Raw genomic sequence first — 26883 nt, 5'->3', positions numbered from 1 at the left:
CATTAAAAATGAAGCATTAGCAGTCTCTCTGACAGTTGTAGCACCTCCATACGCCAACACAGATACTGGGTCAGTTACATTACCTCACCTCCATGTGAACCAGGACATTATTGCTGGGGAATCTTTTACTGCTTAAAAAAAAATCAAGTCAAATCAAATCAAATGCACATGTCTTTGTCCAGATAAGTGCACAAAATAACTCCAAGGCTACAAAAGGATATATTGTATGGGTAGAGGAAAGGAGCATCAGTCTTCATTAAGCATGCTCTGGTTGTGAGCTAAGGTAACAGCCTCTGATTGATGATAGCTTTAAGTTCCCATTAAAAGGTAAGCATTGCTCATAAGCAGTCTCTGATCAGCGCTGAGGCTGTGAGAGGTTAGTCGCCTGCTCTACAAAGACAAAAGCTTCTCTTTGGTCTGCAACAGTGATCACGAGCCCCTTGGCGTCCTCTTTATGAGAACAGGAAAGACTGTTTTGCTGTGATGACCTCAGAAAATCCTGAGTTTGAAATGCTCCAAGCACTTCACCTGTTAACTAAAGTGCTCTGTTTGCAGATATGCAGTGAGCCAAAGGGCCATCGTCTTCAGGGACCACTTCACGCTGGTGCCCCATGTTCCCATACAGCTGTAGCAATGGCAGGCTTTGACTTGCTGAGACAGTGTGAGGTTGAATAGCACTCCCCAGACATGCCAAGAAAAGACACCACTACAGACTGTGGAAGGCAGAGGCTGTTCTACAGCTCAAACAATTAGCTAATTGATAACGAAATCTATTTCCCAAGCAAACAAAAGAAAAGACAGATTAGCTACTTCTTAACAGTGTCCTGAATTTTTTTGTCTCACATGATAGAACTGCAAATAACAAAAGACTAATCCAGCTAATCATTTTCTTAATCGACTGATTATTTTGTTTATTAAGAAGACAATTTTTTAATAACAAATAAAATAAAATATCGGAAACCCTTCAGACTCACTTTAGCTTTGTTTGCTAGACAAAGATAACAAAGCTACACATTTGTGAAGTTTGGCCAAATAAATGTTAATTGAACCTTTTTTCTCTAAATAAATTGATTTATTAAAAATACATTATTATAAATATGAATGGGACTAAACATCAATCACTGACACTCTAAATTGGAATAAAATATAACTATAACTACCGTAAATAAATTATGAATTTCACAACTGTAGTCAGACAAAAGGAGGAATATGAAGATGTCGCTTTGGACCCTAGGGGAAAATTGTGATGGGCATTTTTCACTATTTACTGACACTTTATGGAGCGAATGATAAATCACTACAATAATCAGCAGATGAATTCCTAATGAAACACTAGCAGCAGCAGCAGGGGCATGATATGGACAGGTGAACATGTTGGGCTACAAGAATGACAATGAGAACAAAACAGGATTTATTGAGCCAATCGAGTCAGGCGGAGGTAAACTAGTTACTCCCCTCCTCCATCCGCTGCTCTTCTCTGCCGCCTCTCCTCTCTGACAAGCTGAAGGTTAATGACGAAGGGATGCGGCAGAGGAATACAGATCAGAAACACTAAACTAGCCATAGTAAGAGATTTGCAGAATTACCTACATACCAACATATTTATATTACATACCTACGGACATGGAGTGGGTTTTTTTTGTTGACATCAATATCTGTTTTGAAAAGTCCCCTGAAAATCTCTAAAAATTAGCATGCAATTACAGCTTGTTAAGATGCAATGTTGTTCAAAAATCTTAGCAACTATAGGCTGTATATAAAAGATGGTCTCCACCATGACGTCAACCATTAGCTAAAAAGCTTCCACCGAGTGTCTTGATGTATGCTCAATCATCCAGGGAAGGAAATCCCAGAAAGCTGATTCTGTTCATCTGGATGCTGTGTTTTCAGTGGGAGAAAGGTTTTCGTCTCTCATCCAAGTAATTTCTTTGGTCTTTCTCTAGTCCATATAAACAGAATCGAATTTCTGGGACTCCCACTGAGTATTTTCACCACCACCATCTTGTTCTGAATAATAGTTAAGTTTTTACTGACATCAAGGGATTAAATGGCTATTTTCCCTTAGTAAAACTGGGTGTTTTCCTTTTGGAACCAGAGGAGTTCCCTCCTGCTGAAATGCAAGTTTAAGATATTTCCTTGGCTTCATTTTTCAGACTTGGAAGCAAGTCCATCCTTTATATACAGTTTATGAGAGAAACCCAAAGCAAATTCAATCCCATCCAGCTATTCCAAATCTTACTGAAACACCAACTGTACATCTCCAAGAAATGCACTGTTTCCTCCTGTTTCAGTAATGTTAGCTTAAAACTTCCAACACTCAGCTGAGCTACAAATTTGTGATTATTTTCTTTTTTTAAAAGATATAGCTCTTCCGTAGGAAAGAAAAAAAAAAAGATGTGCTTTCTCTTCACTGGCAGTTACTGATAAATAGGAAAAATACAGAACTAAAAGAACAAGCCAAACAAAACTCTGCATCAGCTGAGCTTCTGCCATCCATGTGGAAACAGAAATGACCTGAAAAATACCTGGGCACTACTCCAAGTCTTCAACCAGCAACAACAACCCCACTGAAACCAACTCTGCTGTAGGACATCAACACCCACTGCTCGACGCTTTGTTTTTTAATCTCACGCAGGTAGGCTCACTATGCTGTAAAACCATTTTTCAAAATGGCAAGTTTTGCCAATGGCTGCTTTCACAGCATGCGCCCAATGTTGCTCCAATAAAAATTGATCTTGCAGAGAAGAAGCATATTGAGGTCCTATGCACAGACTATTAATGCTGATCAACAAGCTAAAAGGCTGAGTGTGGTCGTCCCTTGGCATACTTACAAGGCTTTGCATCATTCAGTAGGTGTGCCCCAATTCATTGATTCTTCATAAAATTGCAGATGAGATCCAGTAATGAGTGAACACGAGAAAGGCCCGAGGCTTCATGTAAGCATCTGCATATGTGTGTATGTGTATGTGAAGAAAAAGCAGTGCTTTCATTTATGAGAGCACGCTGGATTTTTAACCTTAAAAATACAAAGGTTAGGAATAGGTTTGGAACCACTGGACTACAGAGGTTCAGGATCTGTACCTAGCTGTATCCACCTCTACCGCCTGATGCATCACTCCACTGATAATAGCTGTGTAATTTCACTTTCAAAAGGGTTCAGAATACAGAAGTGGCTGCAATATTTCTGCACCTGCTTACAAATGCACAAAGCACAAAAAGAAGAAGCACTGAAATTACAAAAAGGATGGGGGGAAAGGGGAGAAACAAGAGGCAAGTATATAAAAGGACTATTTCTTTGAACTGTGGCTTAGAGGGGTAGTGTGAGCTGCCTGTACTTCGTCTGAAGGACCTGGGCACTTCTATCACCACTGACCATCAGCAGGAAGCTGCACCTCCTCAGAAGACCGCTGAACTAGAACAGGCAAATCTTGGGCTGGACTTCAGCCGGCTCCAGTGATTACAGAAGTGCACCAGTGATAGTCGAGTGTTAATGCTGCCTGCAGACTCAAACCTTACCCAACATCTGAGCTCAGAAACAGAGCTGCCTGAATATCACATGATGAAATGTGAGGAAAACTACACGCGCTCACACAAGCCTGGTGGACATGCTGGCAGTCATCACTGCCTATCAACCCTCATGACTATGAAGCAACAAGCCAGTGACAGACTTGAGGGCTGAGTCTCAAATTCTGCACTTCAGTGTACAAAATGACAGTAATGTTGACAGAAATGTCAGGAAATGGTGGAAAATGCCAGTTTTCCAGAAGCCAGGGTGACATCTTCAAAAGTCCAAAACCTAAACGACTTTTGCCATTTTTTGCTTGAAAGATTATTAATCAGTTATGAGATAAGTTAACTAAGATCCTGTCCTTCTCAACATCAACACTCTTGTATCTCAGTAATAAGTGGAACATGTCATTTATTATGCAGGAAAAAGTGGTTAACTAAAGATTATTTACAAGCTTCTGCATTATGAAAGTGTACATTAACACGCAGTTCCATCTGCTTGTAGAATGATATTAGCTAGCTCAAACACACAGTATGTAGTGGTTACATTTTATAGCAAGTATTGCATTTTTTCTCTCATGTGCATCGTTTGACTTTTTAAATGAAAAAAAGAAAAAAAAAAACAGTGTGGCACTGTGCAAGACATTTATTTGTTGTTTTCTGACCATGAGCAGCTTAAACATTAATCAGAATCATCTTTATTTATAAAGCTAACTCTCCATTTTCTTTCATTCCAGGCTGAGCAGACAAGCAAGAAGAAGAAAGAGGGGGGAGGGATTTGCATTTTCCCATAAACAACAAGTATTGAATACCAACAGCATCGATATTTCAAAGACCTCTGACCCAGTGTAGTTGAAGCAGATAGAAGTAAATCAACAAAGGATGAGGGAAAGAGAGAAGTGCTTCTAAAGTCTAAGTTCAGTGTAAGTTATGAACCTGACCTGAAAAGTTCAAGCAGCTTAAATGCAAGCTAATAACTGGGAAACGCAGGTACCAAACACATTACAGCACATGTTTTCCCACCATATGTAGAATTTCACATACACATATACATATAGATGTGTCTCCCTGCCCAGGTAAATGTGATGCTGTTCACAGCTGTGATATTTTTTCTACTCCCTAAAATAACCATGCTCAGTGCAGACGCACTGCAGCCTATACTTCAGCTCAGACTTGCACTCTGTGAACTGATGTCAATAAAATGCTCTACGTCATGTTTACAGCGAAAACCTCAGGGTGCAGGAGGCAGCAGCCGTTATTATTATTTAGCAGCCATTATTATTTATACACTTTCATAAATAAGCAATTAGTCCCTTCAATACTGACCACGAGACTGAAATCTTGTCTCCATTTCAACATCAAGGAAGTGTTATTGAGAAATGCTAGGAAGGAGGTTCTACAGATATCAGCAGTTCACAGGTAGAGCCCCAGTGATTTGGTCCCCTGATCCCTCTGTCAGGGTACTCATATTATATTTTTCCCCTATAGGATGATCTATAAATAAATCTGCTGAGCCTTCAACTTGATCTAATACCATCACAAGGTAATCTATTAATTTGGACTTTTAAACCAAATTATTAACTACAAAACCCATGAAAAATACTTTCAGCATTTCTTTATGTTTAGTTCTAATTATAAAACATTAGCATACAATATCCGCAAGCTCGCTTTACAATGTTGGCATGTAGACACTACTATTGGGGGCATTTTGCAGTGGGTACCTCTGAGCATGAAGAACTACTGGATGTGACAATGCTAACTGGTTAAACTTGAAGAAGACAACAAGTAGCAATAGAATAAGCAGTGTTACCTTCTCAAGCATTGCTATTAGCATCATAAACTTAATCAGCAAAGGCTAACGCAACAACAACAACAGCATTACAGCAGCTGTGGCAGTTCTCGGTTGTTTTGCTACTTTGGCAACATTCAGTACTGACAATGCAGTTGAAGCTATCACAAAATTATTATATCAACTCGTGAGTCTGATTAATTTTACATCAAAACCAATGAAAAGAGAATTGGTGGTCATTAGCAACATCACCCTCCCTCTGAACCTGCTTTGTGTTCCTGGAAAAGGTGTCTACAGCCTCTAACGATGAGATTTCACCAATCAAATCAAAGCTAGTACAACAGACCAATGACGGGGTGTAGACTACATATTGGCACAATTTTGGCTGGTTGTGTCGAACAACGGGTATTCACAACGTTTACCCAACAATACTACTTCTAATGTCTTCTACTTTCTGTTCCCTTTCTGCGTCTATTTTCTTGTTCCGTAACGACTCTTTGAACAAATTGTAGTTTCTTCACACAGGATGCATTTCTGACTTTTGACCGCAAACTGAATTAGACCCTGACCCTCCTAGCCTACTTCTAACAACTAGCCTTCAAACCCTACCTAAACCTACTCAACCCTCAAACCTAAACCGTAACCATAAATCTAATCCTAAACAGTAACCTGAAACATTGACCCTAAACCTAACCCCAACATATCAGAATATCTGTTACTTGGTTTTTGAAAAGCCAAATTAGGGGCATTTTTCATCGCTGATAACTTTCACAAAGATAATAATTTAAACTGTAATTTACAATTTGTAACACAAGATAACTGTGTTGTAGCTCAACAGGTCATCTGGAGCAGTTCAATAAAATGACCACAAACTACGATATAGACTACAAAAAGGTAATAAAGCAGTCATCAGGTCTACACCTGAGAAGCTACACTGTCAAGAAAAAAATGTCTAAGTTGATCTTTGCTCAGATTAACAGTGCAGGTCTGTTGTGGAGCGTGAGGCTCCGCAGCGCATGTGTGCCAATTCATTTCCTCAAGGTCTGCTGCAAGAAAACCTTCCTCCTCCGGTGCAGCCCACATGTGGGGAGATTACATCTTTTATTTATCACTTCTTGGCTCTATTTTTCCAGCAAATTCCAAGCTGGGGTGCAATCAGCCAAGAAAGCCTCCCTGTGTGTGTGTGAGTGTTTGGGATGTGCGGACTACTGTTATTCCTCTTTGTAAGAATGCACATCGAGCCCAGATTCAGTTTCATTCCTGCAGAAACATTTCCCAATATCTGGGAACATAGGCCTCTTGTTTTGGCAGGGGAATGTGTTGTGAGTGCGTATTCACAAATACACAATGCCCACATGAACCGCCTGCATTTGATGGTGGAGGGGGGGGGTAGGCGAGGGATGGATCATGCAAGCACTCAGATTCCATTACAATTCAAATTAAGCACATGGAGTAATGGGATTACAGCCCTCAGAGATTCATGAACTCACAGGTGACAAACTGTAGCACGGTCACAGCTTCCCCGCTGACCAAACTGAGGGCTGTCTTCATTAAAGTGAGATCTTCAGATATGCACAAAGACACAACCCAAACTGGCTGCAGACTGGTGTGAATCATGGCCCATTTAAGAAGAATCTCCGTGCCAGTATACTTTCTCTTTCCAAACCTCTTCTACTTAACAAGGGAGTGAAAAGATGCTTTTGTTTGCTCTTCTTTTGCTGGCAACAGGACGCTTGAAAGACACAAATGAACATGTAAATAGGAACAAAGTGCCAAACTCACAATGGAAATGCTGGGCATTTGATATGTGTGCTGGGTAATTAAAATCTCAAAGAACCTCTTCAGAGAGGGGAAAAATGACACTAAATCAAGCACTGATTCATGCTGCTGGTGGACTAAAGTTCTCAAGCACAAGCACACAGGTGTCTGTTCCTGTTTCACTTGCTCTCAATGGGTTATAAACAAGATCACGTACGGTAATTCTCAGCTTCTTTTCATAAAAAAAGAAAAAAAATGTATATATATACTTTTTTTCTTGCCTTTTAAAAAAACAGAACTCTAAAACCTTCCCGTCATTCCTCTAGATCTAAATATAAGACATCAATAGTGCATACTTGTCTCCTTTCCAGTGCAGCAGGTCGTGTTTATCAGCTTCTCACTGCTACACAATGCTGATCAAACTGTATGCAGGCTGTCAAAGCCACAATGCATGCTCAACTATCATTATTATTCAACAGCATATCAATTGTGCCACAAAGAACAACTCATTCAAATGTAATGTGTGTCAGTTGGGACCCAACCCAGCTGAACACTTCCCTTATTACTCAATAGTTTTATGTAATCTTTTAAAACTGATTTTAAAGGTCAGACGGTATTTGAACAGGCTCCTTTCTCATGATATGTGATACAGAAAAAATAAAGCTCTAACGCAACTAAATGCTTCTTCCCCGAGTCACGTCAACACAGTCACTAAGTGATCCAAGCCAGCCGGAGGACAGTAAAATCGTTTTATTTGTCATTAATATGACAAAGTTTCGCAGTTCATTCTGACGCTGCTGAGGTGTGATGTGGGGGGGAAAATCCTCTTTTGTTTTATTTTCAGCGTAGTCTGTATTTTAAGGCTTTTTTTCACATTCAAACTAGCCCCGAGCTAAACAGGATTTAAATGCCTCAGTCACACATTCCCATTCATGCACCCAGCAGATTTAAAGCCCCATTGTAGCCTCTCCGCGAGTCTGTCGCCCTTTGTTGTCAAACCCTGTCACTTTACCTCCTCGTGTTAATCGACACATTCTCGCGCACCGACATTAAATTTCTCCTCTTGTTCTTTCTGTTCTCGACTGAAATTGTCCGGTTGTTTCATTTTTGTCCGTAGAGCCCAGTATCGCCACATCACTCACCGACTTGGAGTACGTTGTCCACGCAGCCGCTCTCCAGCAGAGCGATGCCCCGTCGGAAAGGCAGCCGCGTCTCGTCGCCGCTCTCCCCGCTACTTCCGATCTCCTCCCCGCCAGTGTTGAACGACGAATACATGCAGATCTCACGCTCGCTCCTCGGGAAAGACCAGTACACGATCCGTCTCTGGACGGGCTCCGGGATCCGCTCGAAACGCTCCTCTACCCTCTGAAACGGCCACTTCTCGGCGACTTTCCTCGCCGCGATGTCCAGGAGGGTCTCCGGACTCTGGGTTCTGCTCGATTCGCCCTGGGTGGCTCCCGAGCTGCCGCACGGCGCCCCCGCGGCCCGCTGGCCTTGTCTACATGTTGAGCCGTAGCCCGGTCTACAGCAGAGCCGCTTGGCTGGGGGCTGCTGTACGCGCTCCGCCATGATAGCTCCGCTTTAACGGCGACGGAGGAAGTCAACGCACCATATGAACGGGATGGGGAACGGAAAAGGTTACCCACGGTCTGATTGTTGGCCGTGTATGGCCAAATCATCCTTTTATGGCAACATGGGGCAGGGCTTCGGCGAGCTTGTCAAACCCCTTTGTTGACAAATTAAGAGAAGGCGGGGTCTGCGGGGCAAGCTCCGTGCTGAGGACTGCCAGGAGGGCGGAATTCCCGTCCGGCCCTAGTCCTTTGAAAGCCAGATTTCGGCCCAGAATGTTAACTTTGTACAATACAACTACAACGGTGTAGTTGTATTAAGGAGCTACTTCAGACGGTGGTTTTACCGGTTGGCGTTCACATTTACTAGAGACGGAGAGAGGGGGCTTTGTCTTTCGGTGAGGTGGATCAGGCGGATGAAAGCTAGGTGCCAATGGGCGGTTATTCGCCTGTCAACACTCGAGCCTCGTGGTTTGAGGGGGGGAGGGGGCAATGAACGCAGCACCGCCCCGTTTGAGGTTTACGGTCCACCTGAATGTGGGGCGTTTAAAGGAAACGTAACTGCTTCGTGAGAGGTATGGAAGTCAATTTTTGACAAAAGAAACACGAAATCTAGTTGTGAAAAAAATAGTAAGGCTGAGTCACAAAGCCTGATGAAAGAAATCTTTGAGTTATTAACTACTATAATACGATTTTTAAGATGAAAACATCATTCAATATGTACATTTTGACGTAAAATGTTTACTTTTTTAACACATAACCTCTAATTTTCCTGTTTTAGCATTTTCTTTCTTTCTTTCTGGAATTCACCAACTGTACCTTTAGGTGCCACAGACGCTTTACGATGAACTGCACAACGTGTTACGTCATGTTGCATTTGAAATTACCTGCTGATTAAAGAACCACTACTCTGTATGTTTGCTTCTAATGCTAACTAGATGCTGAGAATTGTGATATCTGTAACATGAATGCATGAGAAGAAAAAGGGGTTGTGATGATGGTGTAAGTAGGCAATGGGTTGTCATTTATTCATATTGAAAAAGACTGCACCAAAATAAAAAATAAACAAATTTAAAAGTAGTCTGCTTATTAGATGTAACTAGTCGTTAATTGATGGTGCCAGAATGCTATTTGAGATCATCCCTGCTAATTTTAACGCCTGAATGGAATAGTATCATACATTGGCTTCACCAGAGCCTGGACCTCAACTTTACTGAAGCAGTGTGGGATCATCTTGATAGAGAATGGAACAAAGGGCAACCAACATCTGAAGAAGAGCTTTGGAACAGCTTTTGTCCTTTTTAAAGACTGGAGAACTATTCTTGAAGACTGTTTAATGACATTTCAAGACAATTTGCTCAACACAGCCTAACAGTGTTGAAGAATAAAGATGTTTATATCAAAGATTGACCTTCAAGCTCATTAGAAAAAAAAATCAGTAGACTGCTGCATCTGTTTTAATTTTTTTCAGTTTTGCCAACAAAATATAAAGAAATGAGGGGTGGCTTAAGACCTGTGCACAGTACAATACATAGATAAGATGTGCACTGTGAAAACACATATTTGAGCCCCAGTTATGAACGGGAGTACAAAGACCAGAACCAGATTCAACAAGTTTTAAAGCTGCAAAAAGAGCAGTTTATGGGTTTTTTGTATTGTGTTTAAAGTATTTAAATAATCATTAAAGCTTGTGCAAATCTTTTAAAATGTAATATCTGTGTTTCTCTATTATTCGTTGCTGCCTTTCTAGGACAGTACAGCAGGTTATACTGCAATGAAAACTCCTGGCAGCCCCATCCAAAGATGTTTGATATCTCCTTTTGAACAGCAACTGGGGAACATTTAAGACACAAATTTAAACAGTTTTACTTGAGCATAAACACACTATTTGTCACCGTAATGGGCTTATCTGTCAGTTTTCTCTTCCAGTTACAGTACCACCTGCTGCTCCTGCAGGACAGAGTTATCAGCAGCCTCATTTCAGCACACTTGCTCCATGCTGTGTAAATGATTTAGGCCCCCTGGTTGACAATCTTGAGTATTGTCTCATTTTACCCTGCAGACAGCACAGAAGAAGCACAGTAATGGCTGAGTCTATTCACTCAGCATGGTGGGAACACAGTGGGTGGGCTGGGAAAGAGAGACAGCAGCACAGACCATGGCACACTCTGTTGAATAAGACAGTACAGGCTTCTAGCATTTGACTCTGTGCTCATTTTTCAGGCATTTGACCAAATCTATCTTTCACTGTATTCACTAGATTTAAAGCAAGTACATATATTTCATTATATTTCATTAAATTGTCTTTTCAAGAATCTCTCAGTTTCTTGAACCATCTTTTTGATGGATACACTGAAATTTAGTTCCAACATTATTGTTCACCTATAGCAGGGGTCTCAAACTCGCAGCCACTTGCGGCCCACATCACATCTTCTTGTATATCGAGTTGAAGAAATAAAATGCGATTTGGCCCTTGAAGTTACTTTTTTTATTAGAGAGGATTTATTTGTTGTTGAGTGCAATGTTAAAATAAGTTCTTTAAAAAAGCAAAAAATTATTTAATATGAAGGCAATATGAGAGGAGAGTACAAACACGTTGAGGGACTGGCTGTGTTAGTTCAGTGAGAGAGTTATTTGTATAGAAAACAATTTTCACTAGAAGTCAAAAACTAATGTGTACACTTACAGTGGCTTGCAAAAGTATTCGGCCCCCTTGAACTTTCCCACATTTTGTCACATTACAGCCACAAACATGAATCAATTTTATTGGAATTCCACGTGAAAGACAAATACAGAGTGATGTACACGTGAGAAGTGGAACGAAAATCATACATGATTCCAAACATTTTTTACAAATAAATAACTGCAAAGTGGGGTGTGCATAATTATTCAGCCCCCTTTGGTCTGAGTGCAGTCAGTTGCCCATAGACATTACCTGATGAGTGCTAATGACTAAATAGAGTGCACCTGTGTGTAATCTAATGTCAGTACAAATACAGCTGCTCTGTGACGGCCTCAGAGGTTGTCTAAGAGAATATTGGGAGCAACACCACCATGAAGTCCAAAGAACACAACAGACAGGTCAGGGATAAAGTTATTGAGAAATTTAAAGCAGGCTTAGGCTACAAAAAGATTTCCCAAGCCTTGAACATCCCACGGAGCACTGTTCAAGCGATCATTCAGAAATGGAAGGAGTATGGCACAACTGTAAACCAACCAAGACAAGGCCGTCCACCTAAACTCACAGGCCGAACAAGGAGAGTGCTGATCAGAAATGCAGCCAAGAGGCCCATGGTGACTCTGGACTAGCTGCAGAGATCTACAGCTCAGGTGGGAGAATCTGTCCACAGGACAACTATTAGTCGTGCACTGCACAAAGTTGGCCTTTATGGAAGAGTGGCAAGAAGAAAGCCATTGTTAACAGAAAACCTTTAGAAGTCCTGTTTGCAGTTTGCCACAAGCCATGTGGGGGACACAGCAAACATGTGGAAGAAGCTGCTCTGGTCAGATGAGACCAAAATGGAACTTTTTGTCCAAAATGCAAAACGCTATGTGTGGCGGAAAACTAACACTGCACATCACTCTGAACACACCATCCCCACTGTCAAATATGGTGGTGGCAGCATCATGCTCTGGGGGTGCTTCTCTTCAGCAGGGACAGGGAAGCTGGTCAGAGCCGATGGGAAAATAGATGGAGCCAAATACAGGGCAATCTTGGAAGAAAACCTCTTGGAGTCTGCTAAAGACTTGAGACTGGGGCAACAATGGAATGATTTAAAACAAAACATATCCATGTGTTAGTCAAAGTCCAGATCTAAATCCAATCGAGAATCTGTGTCAAGATCTGAAAACTGTTGTTCACAAACGCTGTCCATCTAATCTGGCTGAGCTGGAGCTGTTTTGCAAAGAAGAATGGGCAAAGATTTCAGTCTCTACATGTGCAAAGCTGGTAGAGACATACCCTAAAAGACTGGCAGCTGTAATTGCAGCAAAAGGTGGTTCTACAAAGTATTGATTCAGGGGGCTGAATAATTACGCACCACCCCACTTTTCAGTTATTTATTTGTAAAAAATGTTTGGAATCATGTATGATTTTCGTTCCACTTCTCACATGTACATCACTCTGTATTTGTCTTTCATGTGGAATTCCAATAAAATTGATTCATGTTTGTGGCTGTAATGTGACAAAATGTGGGAAAGTTCAAGGGGGCCGAATACTTTTGCAAGCCACTGTATGTTAGCATTTTTATTTTGTTAAATATGAACAAAATTAAAGCAGAAGTGCTGCCACGTGTCAGGCCAGAAAGAGAGTACCAATTTGTTTATTTGCTAGTTCAAGAGTGAGGGGAAAAAAATTGCGTTCACTTTTGCAGTTTTGTCTTGTTATACAATATTGGAAATTTAAAAATACAACAACAAAACACTACATTTTTGGAAATATTTGTGGGTTTGTACTACTGGACCACTAAAGTGGCCCTCCAATGAGATGACAGTGCCAGCAGCGGCCCACAGCTCATTTAAGTTTAGGACTTCTGACCTATAGGATCATAGATACCGTATGTTAGGTGACCGCCATACAGCAACCCACTTGGCTTTGCTGCCTACTCATTATCACTGACACCATTATTCTACTGTAAAACTGTTGATACAGCATATCAAACTGTAGACATTGTCTACTTTCACACTTTCTAGTATAAAAGATCCATGAATTCATCCATGAAGTTTTCGCATCTGTGAAACATCCAAAAAAATATAGAAAACAGTTTATTTTTGCAATTACACTAATGGTCTGCACCTATTTGCTGATTTGGAACACTTGTGAGCATGTGCAGTGGGCTGCACACAAACCTTAAAACAAAACTAGAAGCTAGAACACTGTTTTGGTTTATGTGCAAATTGCAGCTATTATCAGTGAGGTATGCGGCTGCCATTTGTTTCTGCATACTCAGAACTCTGGAAACCTCTAAATTTCCAGATAGCTTACTGTATCGGGACAGTCACTTCAGTAAGCAGATTGTGGTCCAGTGTTCATGCCAGGGTTTACTAGGTTTGGGCTGTATGCCCTTGGCCCTATTTGGACTGAGACTCAGTCACTACAAGTGAAATTAGGCCTCGTTTAGTTTTATTTTGGGATGATTCAAGGGCGTGATTCATCAGCCCAAAACTCATAAGGTAGTACAAAGAAAACATAATCAATTTCTATCAGCCCAAGCTATAGCTAATCTTTGTCTGATGCTAAATATTAGAAGTTAGCACTTTAACATACTGAGGACGTGGTACATGGTAACCATTATTTCTGTTAAACATGCATATTGCCATATGTGTGAGCATGCTAATTTTCTAAAATTAGTTTCATTTCATGAGGCTAGCTACAGAGTTACCAGGAACATTTTTCATAATCTTGTGCTCAAATCTGTTATGAACTCAGAAAACTACAAATCCAATAATTATATTATAATTGAATATAAAATTCAAGATGGCTGCTTTTATACATAAAAACATGCTGTTTGTGGGGGTTTTGTACAATGGTGTGCAGAAGTCTTGAGCCACAGCCTGAATTCTTTTAGGCAAGCTTTCTTGTAATTTCTTCAAACATCCTTCAGGAATGCTTCTTGAAGGACAATTCAAAGATTTTCTTTGGATGCTGGCTGCCTTTTGTTCCATTCTCTGTCGAGATGATCCCATACTGCCTTGGGCTCTGGGGAGGCCATTCCATGACTAGTAATGTTCCATGTTTTCCTTTTTATCCAGGTATACTTGTATTACATTTGACAGTGTATTTGGAATCATTGCTGTGTTCAGAAATGAAGCTGTTGCCAATCAGAAACTTTCCAGATGACAGTGCATGGTGGAGCTCACAGTAATTTATTATTCTGCATTCAGGAAAAAATCATTGACATCAGCTAAAAGAAAGTGTTGAAACTAGGCTAAGCTGAGCTAAGATATGCAACCTAAGATAGAGTTAAAGCATTTTTCATTTAACTTTTTAATACATGTAATTTAAATATATAATTTAAAAAAACCAATGTGGAAAAACAATGTAGTTAGTAAATGTTACTGTTGTAATTATATCTTTAACATAATTTAAACTAACTGAAATAACAGAATTTTGTGATGATTACACAATGCAATAGAACTCTTTTTAAATATCAGAATGTACAAATACTTTTCTCACAAGTTTTACTGCAGCATTGAATATTTTGGTATTAAATTTGACTGTAATTTTTTAAACAAGTTGTTGGTAAATTTACTGTTTCAATAAGTTACACTATGCCTATTTTATTAACTAAAGCTACTGCTGAAAAGCTGCTTTTTATGTTGTTACTCACGCGCACACTCATCCACGGTAAACCTTTAATTTCAATTTTCAGATTTATTTGTATCTACATGATGTGCATGCCTCCTTGAATTCATTGTACCTCAGTGAATATTTTCCATCCAGATCATTGGAAATATTTATATATTAAATACTATCCAGGTATTTAGCCACAAAGAATGCTTTAAGACTTCCATTAACATGATTTCTATGGGTGGACTCTCCCCGCTTAGCTAAAATGGCTAGTAAGGGTGACAATGACACTCTGGCTCACTCCTGGGGATAATCACACACACACACATATACACACACATGCACAATACAAACCATCGTATCTGTTCATGCTGGGCTCATTTGCATTCTCATCAGTATGCATGAAATTTCTCGCTGAACTTTAATACCCTAACTGCTGCATAATACACTTTAATGAGCATAAGAGTGAGCATGACAATTAAAACTCGCATTAATCACTAAATGCTGAGGGGTGGGGATGTGGGGATGAGATGAGAGAGAGTGGAGGCAGGGAGGGAGGATACTGACTGAGGACTGGGGGGACAAAGAGCACTCCAGAGAGGATGGGGTGAGGAAGAGAAAAGAAACTGAAGTGAAAAATGAAGAAAGCATGCAGCCAATGGATGCAAAGAGGATAAAAAAAAGTAGGAGGGGGCTGATGAAAAGAAGATGTAAAGGAATAGAGTTTACTGAGTTTCTCATATTAAGCACAGTTGATCTGGTGGGGGCATCTCCACATGAGCAGCAGATGAATGGTGAAGTTTGCAGACAATCGAAACACCCTCCCCTCCCTGTTAGCCCTCCTTATCCTTCACTCGCTCACATTTCCCCACTTTCTCCTTTTGTTCAACGTCGTCTTTAAAGGGTGACAGCGAGTATTGTTCATAAAGGGGATAGTGTTACCTGATAATGAAAACCTTTACCTCCCCCCTTTAAGGTGCTCCTTCCCTTACTTTGATGCTGATGATGAGATAATTTGAAGGTTATGAATATTCATCTAAAAGAAACAAATACAATCTCATTTGGTTGTCTTTTACACCTCTGATCCCCCCCACCCTCAACCCCCTCCAGTCAGAGCAGAGGCATAAATGTTCAGAGGTAAACGTTCCTCTTCTTCTTAATACCTCTGTTTCATGGTTTTGTGTTTTGTTTTGTGGGGGCTGCTTTATAGGGTAAGTAATACAAAAAAGATTGTTGCTGTTTACCCATTATCAGTGTGCTTTTCTTTTATTTAGGGGGAATCCACATTTCTATCTGATGATTAATGTTTAAATGTTTTAGGGCTGCACAGCTAATTCTGTCTTGCTGTGAAAACACAAGAAGAAAAATGACATATGCACTCATAAACCAGTAGTGGCTCCTCTTTCAGAGGAGGAAGCTATACTTTCAGGCTAAAGGTGAGGCTACAAGTTACTTGCTAGATAAATATTTTATTGTAATATTATGTTTTATATTTAATTTAATATTAGATTTTATATCTATATTATGTTATATTTATATTATATTAAGAAAAATAGAAATGATAGACTGGCAACTGTCCAGGGTACTGCACCTCTCACCCATGTCAGCTTGGATAGACTCTTGTCCCCCTGCAACCCTGAATTCTATAAGCAGAAGAAAATTGCTGGATGGATTAAAACAATAACGTCTGGTCCCAAGATGGTAAATTATCAGACTTTATTAAATGTATTTTATGGGCAGAAATAGGAGGTAATGTATAAAGCTCAATAAAAAATAAAGCAAATGTCAGAGAAAAATAGAGGCCACTCTACTAAACTATCTATATGTATGTGTATATAATAGTTCAAACTAGCTCTTTTGGAGGCAGCTAGGATGATTAAATGATGTTTACATGTTGATCCATGAGTTAGCAAAGCAATGTTTTTTATAAATGAATTTATTGTGTTTGTTTCTTTAATAGGTAATGTATCAGGAGATATTTTTTTCTGCAGAAAAAAAATCAAAGAATGTCCAAACTGTAGAAAAGCCATGGATGGAAATGTATACATAAATATTTAATAATACCTACTGAAACACACTGACCTGATTATGGATAATAGCTATAGGAAATACTTCATAATTTATGGTAAATGTGGGTTACAATTAATAAATATGAAGACATCTTTATGCACAGACAGATGTGTTTTCATCACTTCAGAAGTGGCAGACACTGACACAACACACTAGAGTGAACATATTATTAGTATTACGCATGTTGCTTCCACAACATGCGTAATACTAATAATACAAGTACACACAGAGGAGATGGGTTTTTTATGCGGAGAGTATTCACTTTTCTTACAGCATTTGACCCTCTTTTGTCCTTCTTTAAGCTGAACACAACGTGTGTGTGTGTGTGTGTCTGTGTGTCTGTGTGTGTGTGTGTGTGTGTGTGTGTGTGTGTGTGTGTGTGCGTGTGTGTGTGTGTGTGTATCTTGAAGAGGCGTAATAAAAATTCCATCTGCATTTCCATAAATCAGACAGGCAGGTTTGTTGTCACCCAGTTGAGGGGCCTTAGAGCGAGGCCCCAGGGTCTGCTGGGATTAAAGGTTGTGTGTGTGTGTGTGTGTGTGTGTGTGTACATACAGTAAAACACATTACACATTCGCAGTAACAGTACCCACAGCTCATCAATGGTTCATCACTGGTGCAGCAGTCCTAATGTTTAAAACATATTTCTGTACGTATTTCCTTCTGTCTGTGCTTCCTTTCCTGTTTCTGTCATCCCCTTTCTTTATGCAGCTCACTGTCCTTTCATCACTAATATATTTCTACAATACGTAGGGCAGACCTGCTCTGAAAAATGATATGAAAATGATTTTTTTAAGAATATAAATTCCTGTAGTAACAGCAAACAACAGGCATGTTTTTATTGAAGTTTAATGCAAACTACACCCAAATTTAAAGAAAATCTGCAAATGTAAATGCAAATTAATACCTACTTCTGTGTCCTATCTATGTGGGTTTTTAAGGTTGGTCTATTGAGATAAACAGCAGATAGTACTTATTCTCCCAGTTAGTGCCTTTAAATTATATGGTTTAAAGGGGACCTTTGATTCCCACTCTATTCTTGTACACTACTAGAGCAGATTTACATTTCTCACATGTCACTGCCTTTTCACTTGATTAAGTCAACTGAATAAGTGTTTTTTTCTAAATGTTGTTTAATTTTTATAAGTCAACTTTTCCTTAAATAAAGTTAGTGCCTAATAAACCGCACCCTGTTACAGAGTGTTGTAATCGTTGAGAATAGAGTTCAACCCCAGACTGTGGAGACATTGGATTGCTACTGATTCCAGAATCTCATCTCCATATCTCTCTGCGTTGAGATTACCTCCGTTGATGATGATGACCGTGGTGAAAAAGCCTTGTTTTTACAGTGAGGGAGTTGTCACCACACACCATCACACAGCCTCCACAAAAAGCTGTTAGCCTGTCAGTGAAACAGTCAGCTTAGCATTCTCTGCATTTTTTCCGTACTTTGACCCTATGATCTGACTTCCATAGACAGAATCTGGACTCATCGCTGGACATAACATTCCTCCGTATGTTCAGTGTAAAGGTATCTGGTGGTGAATAGCACTGATGGCAGGCCTCTTGACAGCCCTATGAGACTGGAGATTGACATGGAACTTGGCCTTTAGTTTGGAGATGGTGCTAGGGCTCATTCAAATTTTTCTGCAACGTGGTTTTGCTAAACAGCTTGAAGTTCTCCAGTATCACAGACGCTATCCAGATCAGTCAAGTATTGCATGCTTGGAGCAGGCACCAACAGATTGTTGTAGCTGGGTCTATGCTAATCACCTGTTAATCAAGCACCAGATTATCAGCACCTGGGTTGCCAGCAGCTCAAAACATGAGTAAATAACAGAATGAGTTGGTCGGCACTGACAGAGAACATTTGGCAAGTTTTTAGTGTGCACAACCCACAAATGCATTTTCCTTACAAATGTGGCATCGTTTAAAGGGAAATAAAATGGCTTTCCAACAGTACGAGTTTTATGGTATGCGCCAATGAAATAATCATTCAAATACAAATTTACTTACTTTTGTTTATTCAAGTTTCTTTGCTACCTAGTTTAAGGTATGGTTAACAATGTGTTTATATATACTGTTTCGTTGTTCATTATTATTATAATTATTATTGTTGTTCTTGTTGTTGTTTGAAACAAACTATTAGTTACTCTTCTTTTAAGCCAACTTTTTTCTGATTGGCTGCTCACTCCCAGAGTTGTATGGTTAACCATATTAGAGATCTGTATCTGGAGGTCGCACAGGATCTTACCATGGTCATTCTCGACCACCCTAGGGGGCATCTCCCATTTTGTCCTCGGGACTTCCAGGTCAAAGTTATTTTGACAATATAATGTGATAAATGTAGCTATGTGATTGAAAGCCTACTACCAATTAAGCATATTAGGTGATGTGCATCTCTGTAATGAGAAGGGGTGTGGTCTAATGACATCAACACCCTATATCAGGTGTGCATAATTATTAGGCAACTTCCTTTCCTTTGGCAAAATGGGTCAAAAGAAGGACTTGACAGGCTCAGAAAAGTCAAAAATAGTGAGATATCTTGCAGAGGGATGCAGCAGTCTCAAAATTGCAAAGCTTCTGAAGCGTGATCATCGAACAATCAAGCGTTTCATTCAAAATAGTCAACAGGGTCGCAAGAAGCGTGTGGAAAAACCAAGGCGCAAAATAACTGCCCATGAACTGAGAAAAGTCAAGCGTGCAGCTGCCAAGATGCCACTTGCCACCAGTTTGGCCATATTTCAGAGCTGCAACATCACTGGAGTGCCCAAAAGCACAAGGTGTGCAATACTCAGAGACATGGCCAAGGTAAGAAAGGCTGAAAGACGACCACCACTGAACAAGACACACAAGCTGAAACGTCAAGACTGGGCCAAGAAATATCTCAAGACTGGTTTTTCTAAGGTTGTATGGACTGATGAAATGAGAGTGAGTCTTGATGGGCCAGATGGATGGGCCCGTGGCTGGATTGGTAAAGGGCAGAGAGCTCCAGTCCGACTCAGACGCCAGCAAGGTGGAGGTGGAGTACTGGTTTGGGCTGGTATCATCAAAGATGAGCTTGTGGGGCCTTTTCGGGTTGAGGATGGAGTCAAGCTCAACTCCCAGTCCTACTGCTAGTTTCTGGAAGACACCTTCTTCAAGCAGTGGTACAGGAAGAAGTCTGCATCCTTCAAGAAAAACGTGATTTTCATGCAGCACAATGCTCCATCACACGCGTCCAAGTACTCCACAGCGTGGCTGGCAAGAAAGGGTATAAAAGAAGAAAAACTAATGACATGGCCTCCTTGTTCACCTGATCTGAACCCCATTGAGAACCTGTGGTCCATCATCATATGTGAGATTTACAAGGAGGGAAAACAGTACACCTCTCTGAACAGTGTCTGGGAGGCTGTGGTTGCTGCTGCACGCAATGTTGATGGTGAACAGATCAAAACACTGACAGAATCCATGGATGGCAGGCTTTTGAGTGTCCTTGCAAAGAAAGGTGGCTATATTGGTCGCTGATTTGTTTTTGTTTTGTTTCTGAATGTCAGAAATGTATATTTGTGAATGTGGAGATGTTATATTGGTTTCACTGGTAAAAATAAATAATTGAAATGGGTATATATTTGTTTTTTGTTAAGTTGCCTAATAATTATGCACAGTAATAGTCACCTGCACACACAGATATCCCCCTAAAATAGCTAAAACTAAAAACAAACTAAAAACTACTTCCAAAAACATTCAGCTTTGATATTAATGAGTTTTTTGGGTTCATTGAGAACATGGTTGTTGTTCAATAATAAAATTATTCCTCAAAAATACAACTTGCCTAATAATTCTGCACTCCCTGTATAGGATACTTTGATCTTAAGTGGGTCGGACTAGTGAAAATAAATAGTCGTGATGTACATACTTCATTAGAATATACTTTAATACACTTTAATATTTCATATATTTTATTAAAATAGCAGCCAATCACCATTATTGATACTATCAGGAACGTGCACATATTATTTAAACAATACACTTTTAAACAGTCTTGTAATATTATTTGGTAACACTGTTATTTGTTGTATGCAGAATTACTGCTTTGATTGGTGCTGTTTCTCTTGGTTTTATTGGTTTTTAAAGCATTTAGTTATGTTGGAAAAAATGGTTTGTGTTAAAATACATCAGCTATGACTGAGATGTGGCAGGCAGCTGTTCATTTCAAACAGCAATTGTTCCATAACTTTAATGTCTTTATTGTTGTCCACGTGATACTGAAAGTTTTCTCTTTTTAAACAGAACAATTTTTCCTACATCTAATCTGAGAGAATGGATTGTATTCACAAAGATAAGACGTGTTGTGGACTTACTCATTCGAAAATGACAATTAGCACTTATTTTTATTGTTGATTGTCCTCATAGGTGGACAAAAGAATGCTAAAGTCCTAAAGATGATTACAGTAACCTCACATATCAGCTCTGAAGGTGTTATTTTGTGATCAGTGATGTATTACACTATTACTCCACCCCCACTGCCTTTTGATTTTTGTGAAAAAGCAATAAGTATTTAAGTCCACCAAATTCTTCCATAGCTGTTTTCACATGCACCGTAGCCCTCAAGTTTTCTCAGTATTACCTTGCAGAGTTGTGTGTGAGAATGAAAAAATGCACATGCCCAACTTACTGGATTTTATTTTATTTATTTAAAGTTAACCTGATGGCCGATGTGAAAATAATGTAGGTAATAGTGTTATGTGTTCTGCCTGTTATGCAGTCTTATGGAAAAAGGCCAGAGAGGGATGAGGAGGACTGTGTCTGTCTGAGGGATGATGCAGAGGCTGACAAAGCAGCATCTTTGCCCTGAGCAGACAAACTGTGTGCATTAGTTACACACATAACCCATGTTAAAATGGGTTATAAAATTAAAAAATAAATAAAAAAGAAATCATCCATCCATTGATCCATCCATCCATCTTCTCCCACTCAGGGTCCTGGTCACAGGGGCAGCAGTCTGCACAGACACCAAGACTTCCTTCTCCCCAGCCATCTCATTCATCTTTTTCAGAGGGAACACCAAGCCAGTTGAGAAATGTAATCCCAACGTCCCGACTCTGCCCTGAGGCTTCCTCCTAGTAGGACATGCTCAAAACACTTCAGCTAGGAGGCGCCCGGGAGGCATCCAGGTCAGATGCTGTAACTGGCTCCTTTTGATGAGGAGAAGCAACTCTACTCTGAAACCCCATTGAAGGACCAAGCTCCTCACCCTGTCCCTAAGGGGGAGTCAAGACATCTGTTGGATTTTTTTTTTAACTGTTGATTTATCAGTCAATCTTTGTTGTTATGTCCCTATGATCACAATCTCTGTGTAACTTAAGACTTTAACAATCTAATGGGTGCTGAAATTAAAACTAAAAACTAAAGCTGGAGTCTCTGTCATGACAGCCTAAACACGAAAAACATCACACATTCACACATTTCTCTTGACTGACTAGTGTAATGGTTGGATATCTTATACAGTTTTATTTTAAACAGGAAAATTGTTGTTGTTGTTGTTGTTGTTGTTGTTGTTGTAACAACTAATGAGCTCTAGATGAAGAATAAAAAGCACAGCTTGATGTTATCTTATTTGACCACAACCTAAAGCAAATACACTACTGTTAGTCTGAGGACATGAATCTGACTCAGCTACATCTTTGGGTTCACCAGCACTGGACTCAAGAAGGCTGCAAAGAAACGTCCTCCTGAGATGGTAAATCAACTGGTTCTTTTCTACTGGAACACTCAAAGCTTTTTATACTACATGTCTCATTCACCTATACTCAAACAAGTGCTTTCTAACATTCACACCCATTCATCCTCCGATGGACAAATCAGAGAGCAACTTGGGGTTTAATATCACGCCCAAGGATATTTTGACACACTTCTTACATGTTTGCATCACAGCATGTGGCATTTGTAATTCAAAGCAGCTGAATGAAAATTAAAGGCTTTTCCCATGCATTAAATTTGAAGGTAAAAGAAGGTGCTGGGTGAAATTAGCCTTACCACTAGTTGCACTTGCAGTCCATTGACCTGTCTCTTTAAGAAAGAACTGAAACTAAAAACTGACAGAGAAATTGGAAAAGGTGTCCACAGAAGAGACAGACGAGTCAATGAAAGGCATGGATGTTGCATTTAAATATAGTCCTATTGTATCATTTTACTGTTAAGATGTACTGACACAAATTTGATCCCGATCCTTTTCTCAGATTCTGTTCAATAATCCAAACACCAAAAGGTTTGCAAAAAAAAACACATAAAATAACATTTAATATAACTTCTTTTGACTTTTAATACCAATTATGTTCAATATTTCATTCTAAAGTTTTATCTTCAGATCTTTTCAGTCCTGTGTTCTTTAGTTAAATAGTACGTAAAACAGGGACAGAGAAGAAGACAGAGGGAGGGGAAAAAAAGAAAAAACTGACCCAGAACCTCTGGGCATGTCACGAAGCCATTAAAATTAATTTGAGACTCAAATACGTCTCCAAGCCCATCATTTAACTCTCATTGCCATTTATGTTCTTTTCAATTACATGAAGGAGTTTTAAACTGTTATTAATCTAGAACCTCTTCTCCTGAAAGTTTTTTTTTCTCTCTTTCAGTGAGAGGAAAGCTCCCCCAGAAGATTTCACCCTCAGAGGGCCAGTACCAAAGATAGCGAGGGCGTTTTTAAGCGTGTACCTCCCATCTGATCTGATCTAGCAGGTTTGCAGTGGTGAAATTGATCCCAGTGGTAGATGCGCTGACAGGCCTGAGGAGCCAGTGTTCAAATGAATTAAGAAAAGGAGAAGAAGATGGCGAAAGGCTTTCTGTTGTTCGTCCTCTAAATAATACAGCGCAATGATAGCCAGCAAACAAAAGCATTTGTGCTGTGAAGGAACGATACTGGGGATAGGATAGAGGCAGAGGAATGCTTGAATTACAGACGAGAATGGAAACATCTTTTTTTATACGTTTTGTTGTCTGTTAAACATTAATGAGAGAGGATGGCGACAGCGTTCCAGTGTCTGACCATCCAAAAGAAAAGCTAGTGAAAAGACTGGAAGCCACTAGGGTGCGTTCCCAAATGGCCACTTTTTTAATATTTGCAGCATAAAATATATATATTTTTATACGTAATTTTATAGCTTGAGGGTGAACAAAATAAATGAAAGGCGAGCGATTGTATCCAAATTCCCTAAAGGTGATTAAACTTAAATGTGTAAAGTCTCGGCAGGGAGATTTAGCCCTAAATAATTAACAATGCCGTATTATATTGCTATAAGAATAATTCTGCCTCGAAAATGCTGCATGTGTTTTTTAACATTCATGCATCTTAAAAAATAATTGAAGGGCCTGTGCGCTACTTAATATTTCATCCCCCTCTGCCTTTTTCCAAATTTTCACAGGCTGAACGATGGCTTTTGCACCCCCAAAAAAGAAGGATATGAATTTTTCAGGCTTTTTAAATAATTAAGCTCAAAGTGTTTGGGGGGGCAGCAAAGCCCTGATAAACTAATCTGAGATGGAGGAGCAGGAATAAGGTCTGAGAGGGACATTAGAAATTTATTATTTTATCAGCAGCTATTTATTATTAACATAGAGAGATCCCATTAGCATTCATAGACAAAGGGACTCCTGGGAGGATGCCCTGTGGATTTCAAGGTGATACATTAAAAGAGAAAAGTTTAAGGAGGGGAAAGTGTCTGCTCCAGCCCCTGATCTGCATATTAGCCAACATCTTTCAGTCAGTGAAGTCAGCAGGATTTCTCTTGGTGGATTTTGTGAGTGGATGGCAGATTTAAGATGTGGAAATGAATCGTTCTGACTTCACAAAGTCAGCTACTGAATACTTGATGGTAGAAACTCAGAAGAAGTAAAGAAACAGGGCACAGAGCCCTTTCAGATCACTGCCATCACAGTGTGTACAGATGTTTTTGTTACTATGATGATAAACCTTAAAGACTGTAGTTAATTTACACCACCACTACCAACAGGTCTCCATTTTTCTTGTTAACATTTTAGCATGTATGTATGCTAACGTTCAGAGTAGATCTAGAAGACACATTTCACCTTCTCTTAATCCTGTTACACCCAACATTGATTGCAGTTCAACTGGGGTTGCAATAGAGGCCCTCAAGGTATGAATGGAGTCAAATGACTAAAATTATTATTTACGCCTGCATCTAGATGAAAAACCCCTTTCTTTGTCTTTTGCACATATATTATTAATAATATATGCAAATTTCTGATAAAATAACAATTATGTTCTTCAGTTTTTTTTCTTACAGGGAAACTGATTTTGCGCATTGCATTAAGCATTTAAGACAGAACACACTAACATGATGGTTCAGATACAATAACTAGATGTTGGAAGCCTGATTGTTTATAATGTTTTGTACAGTCACTGTGCATTGTACTTGTATGACTACACATCTGACAAAAAAAGAACCTTGGATCTGATTAAATCAAAATACTCATTTTATTGAATACACCTGTTCAACTCCTGGTTAACACAAATATCTGTCAGCCAATCAATCAGCCAGGAAAGGTGATTTAAGTGACTTTGAATATGACGTGGTTGTTGGTGCAAGATGAGCTAGTTTGAGTGTGGGCCATTGTGGCTCAAGAGTTGGCAGTTCGCCTTGTAACCAGAAAGTTGCCGGTTCAAGCCCCGGCTCTGACAGTCTCGGTCGTTGTGTCTTTGGGCACTTCACCCGTTGCCTACTGGTGGTGGTCAGAGGGCCCGGTGGCGCCGGTGTCCGGCAGCCTTGCTTCTGTCAGTGCGCCCCAGGGTACCTGTGGCTGCAATGTAGCTTGTCATCACCAGTGTGTGTGAATGGGTGGACTGAATGTAAAATGTTTTGGGGCTATACAAATACAGGCCATTTACCATTGAAGAAACTACTACTACTGATCTAGGATCAAACCTTTAGGAAGGGCTCAGCCTTTAATCATAATATGCATATATTGTCTTGCTATTAATATTAATGGAATATGCTGCTTGCAAACATATTCAGTCCCTTTCACCTTTGCAAACCTAAATTCAACTGGGTACACATTAAAATGTTGCAAATATTCAAAAGCAATCTAATTGGTTGACCTACAGTAGTGTCTAAGAATGTTTCAGTATGAATAATGACAGTTTTCAATATAGCATTAATTTATTAATTTAATTAAAAAATACACACACATACATTGCCACTCCATCTGGACAAAATGCAAACTAGTAATAGAATTTCTTTCACATTAAAGTTTTCTAACACATATAAATCCTCCCTTTAATGTACAGAATTAACACGGGATATCAGATATGCAGATATGGGGTGAAGAATAGATTTGTAGTCTGTCACTTCAACATAATGGAAACTATCCTGTTCAAGTCAATGTATAATGAAATGGATCCTGTTAAATGGTACCGTTCATATCAATTCATATGTTTGGTTTAGAGTGTGAAAATATTACATCTTTATAATTTTGTTGACTTTTATTCCACTCGTACCTGTTTCTTTTTGCTCTCTCTCCTTTTGCTGTCATCCAGCTCTCTTCTAACCTTTTCGATCCTCCTCTTTCAAGCTTTGTGCTGACACCAAAAAGTAAATGTAACAGTGAAACAGAATTTACCACCCAATAAAAGGCTCATTTATAATCACTTCACTAAAAATATTCTTACTGAACTAGACTGCTGCTGGCCACTGACAGGTAACATCACTCTGACTTAATCTCTAGAGCTCTGCTGTAATATAAACAAAAACTGAAGCTCAATTCGAGCAGAACAGGAAGCTAACAAAGTACACCTGCTCCTTGGTTTGCAACTAGTGATATACCAACAGACTTATAACTCAGAAAGCTTAATTAACTAATAATCTCTAACAATCTGGCCTACATTACATTTTTGGTGCTATTTA

At 39.5% G+C, this 26883-nt stretch overlaps 1 protein-coding gene across 1 annotated transcript in view; it reads right to left on the bottom strand.

Moving 5' to 3' along the window:
- The window catches only part of zswim6 (zinc finger, SWIM-type containing 6), a 47606-nt gene extending 38769 nt beyond the window's left edge, over positions 1-8837 (bottom strand). The window contains exon 1 of the mRNA XM_040007193.1: positions 8197-8837. Within this exon, the coding sequence (XP_039863127.1) occupies positions 8197-8623 (427 nt within the window). The 5' untranslated portion in view covers positions 8624-8837. The remainder of the gene's footprint in view (positions 1-8196) is intronic.
- Between the last annotated feature and the right edge of the window lie 18046 nt (positions 8838-26883).

This window comes from Simochromis diagramma, unplaced genomic scaffold, assembly GCF_900408965.1.
Source record: "Simochromis diagramma unplaced genomic scaffold, fSimDia1.1 OVJJ01000682.1, whole genome shotgun sequence".
Lineage (NCBI taxonomy): Eukaryota > Metazoa > Chordata > Actinopteri > Cichliformes > Cichlidae > Simochromis > Simochromis diagramma.
The sequence above is the reverse complement of the archived record's forward strand: the minus strand, read 5'-3'. Positions and strand labels throughout refer to the sequence as shown.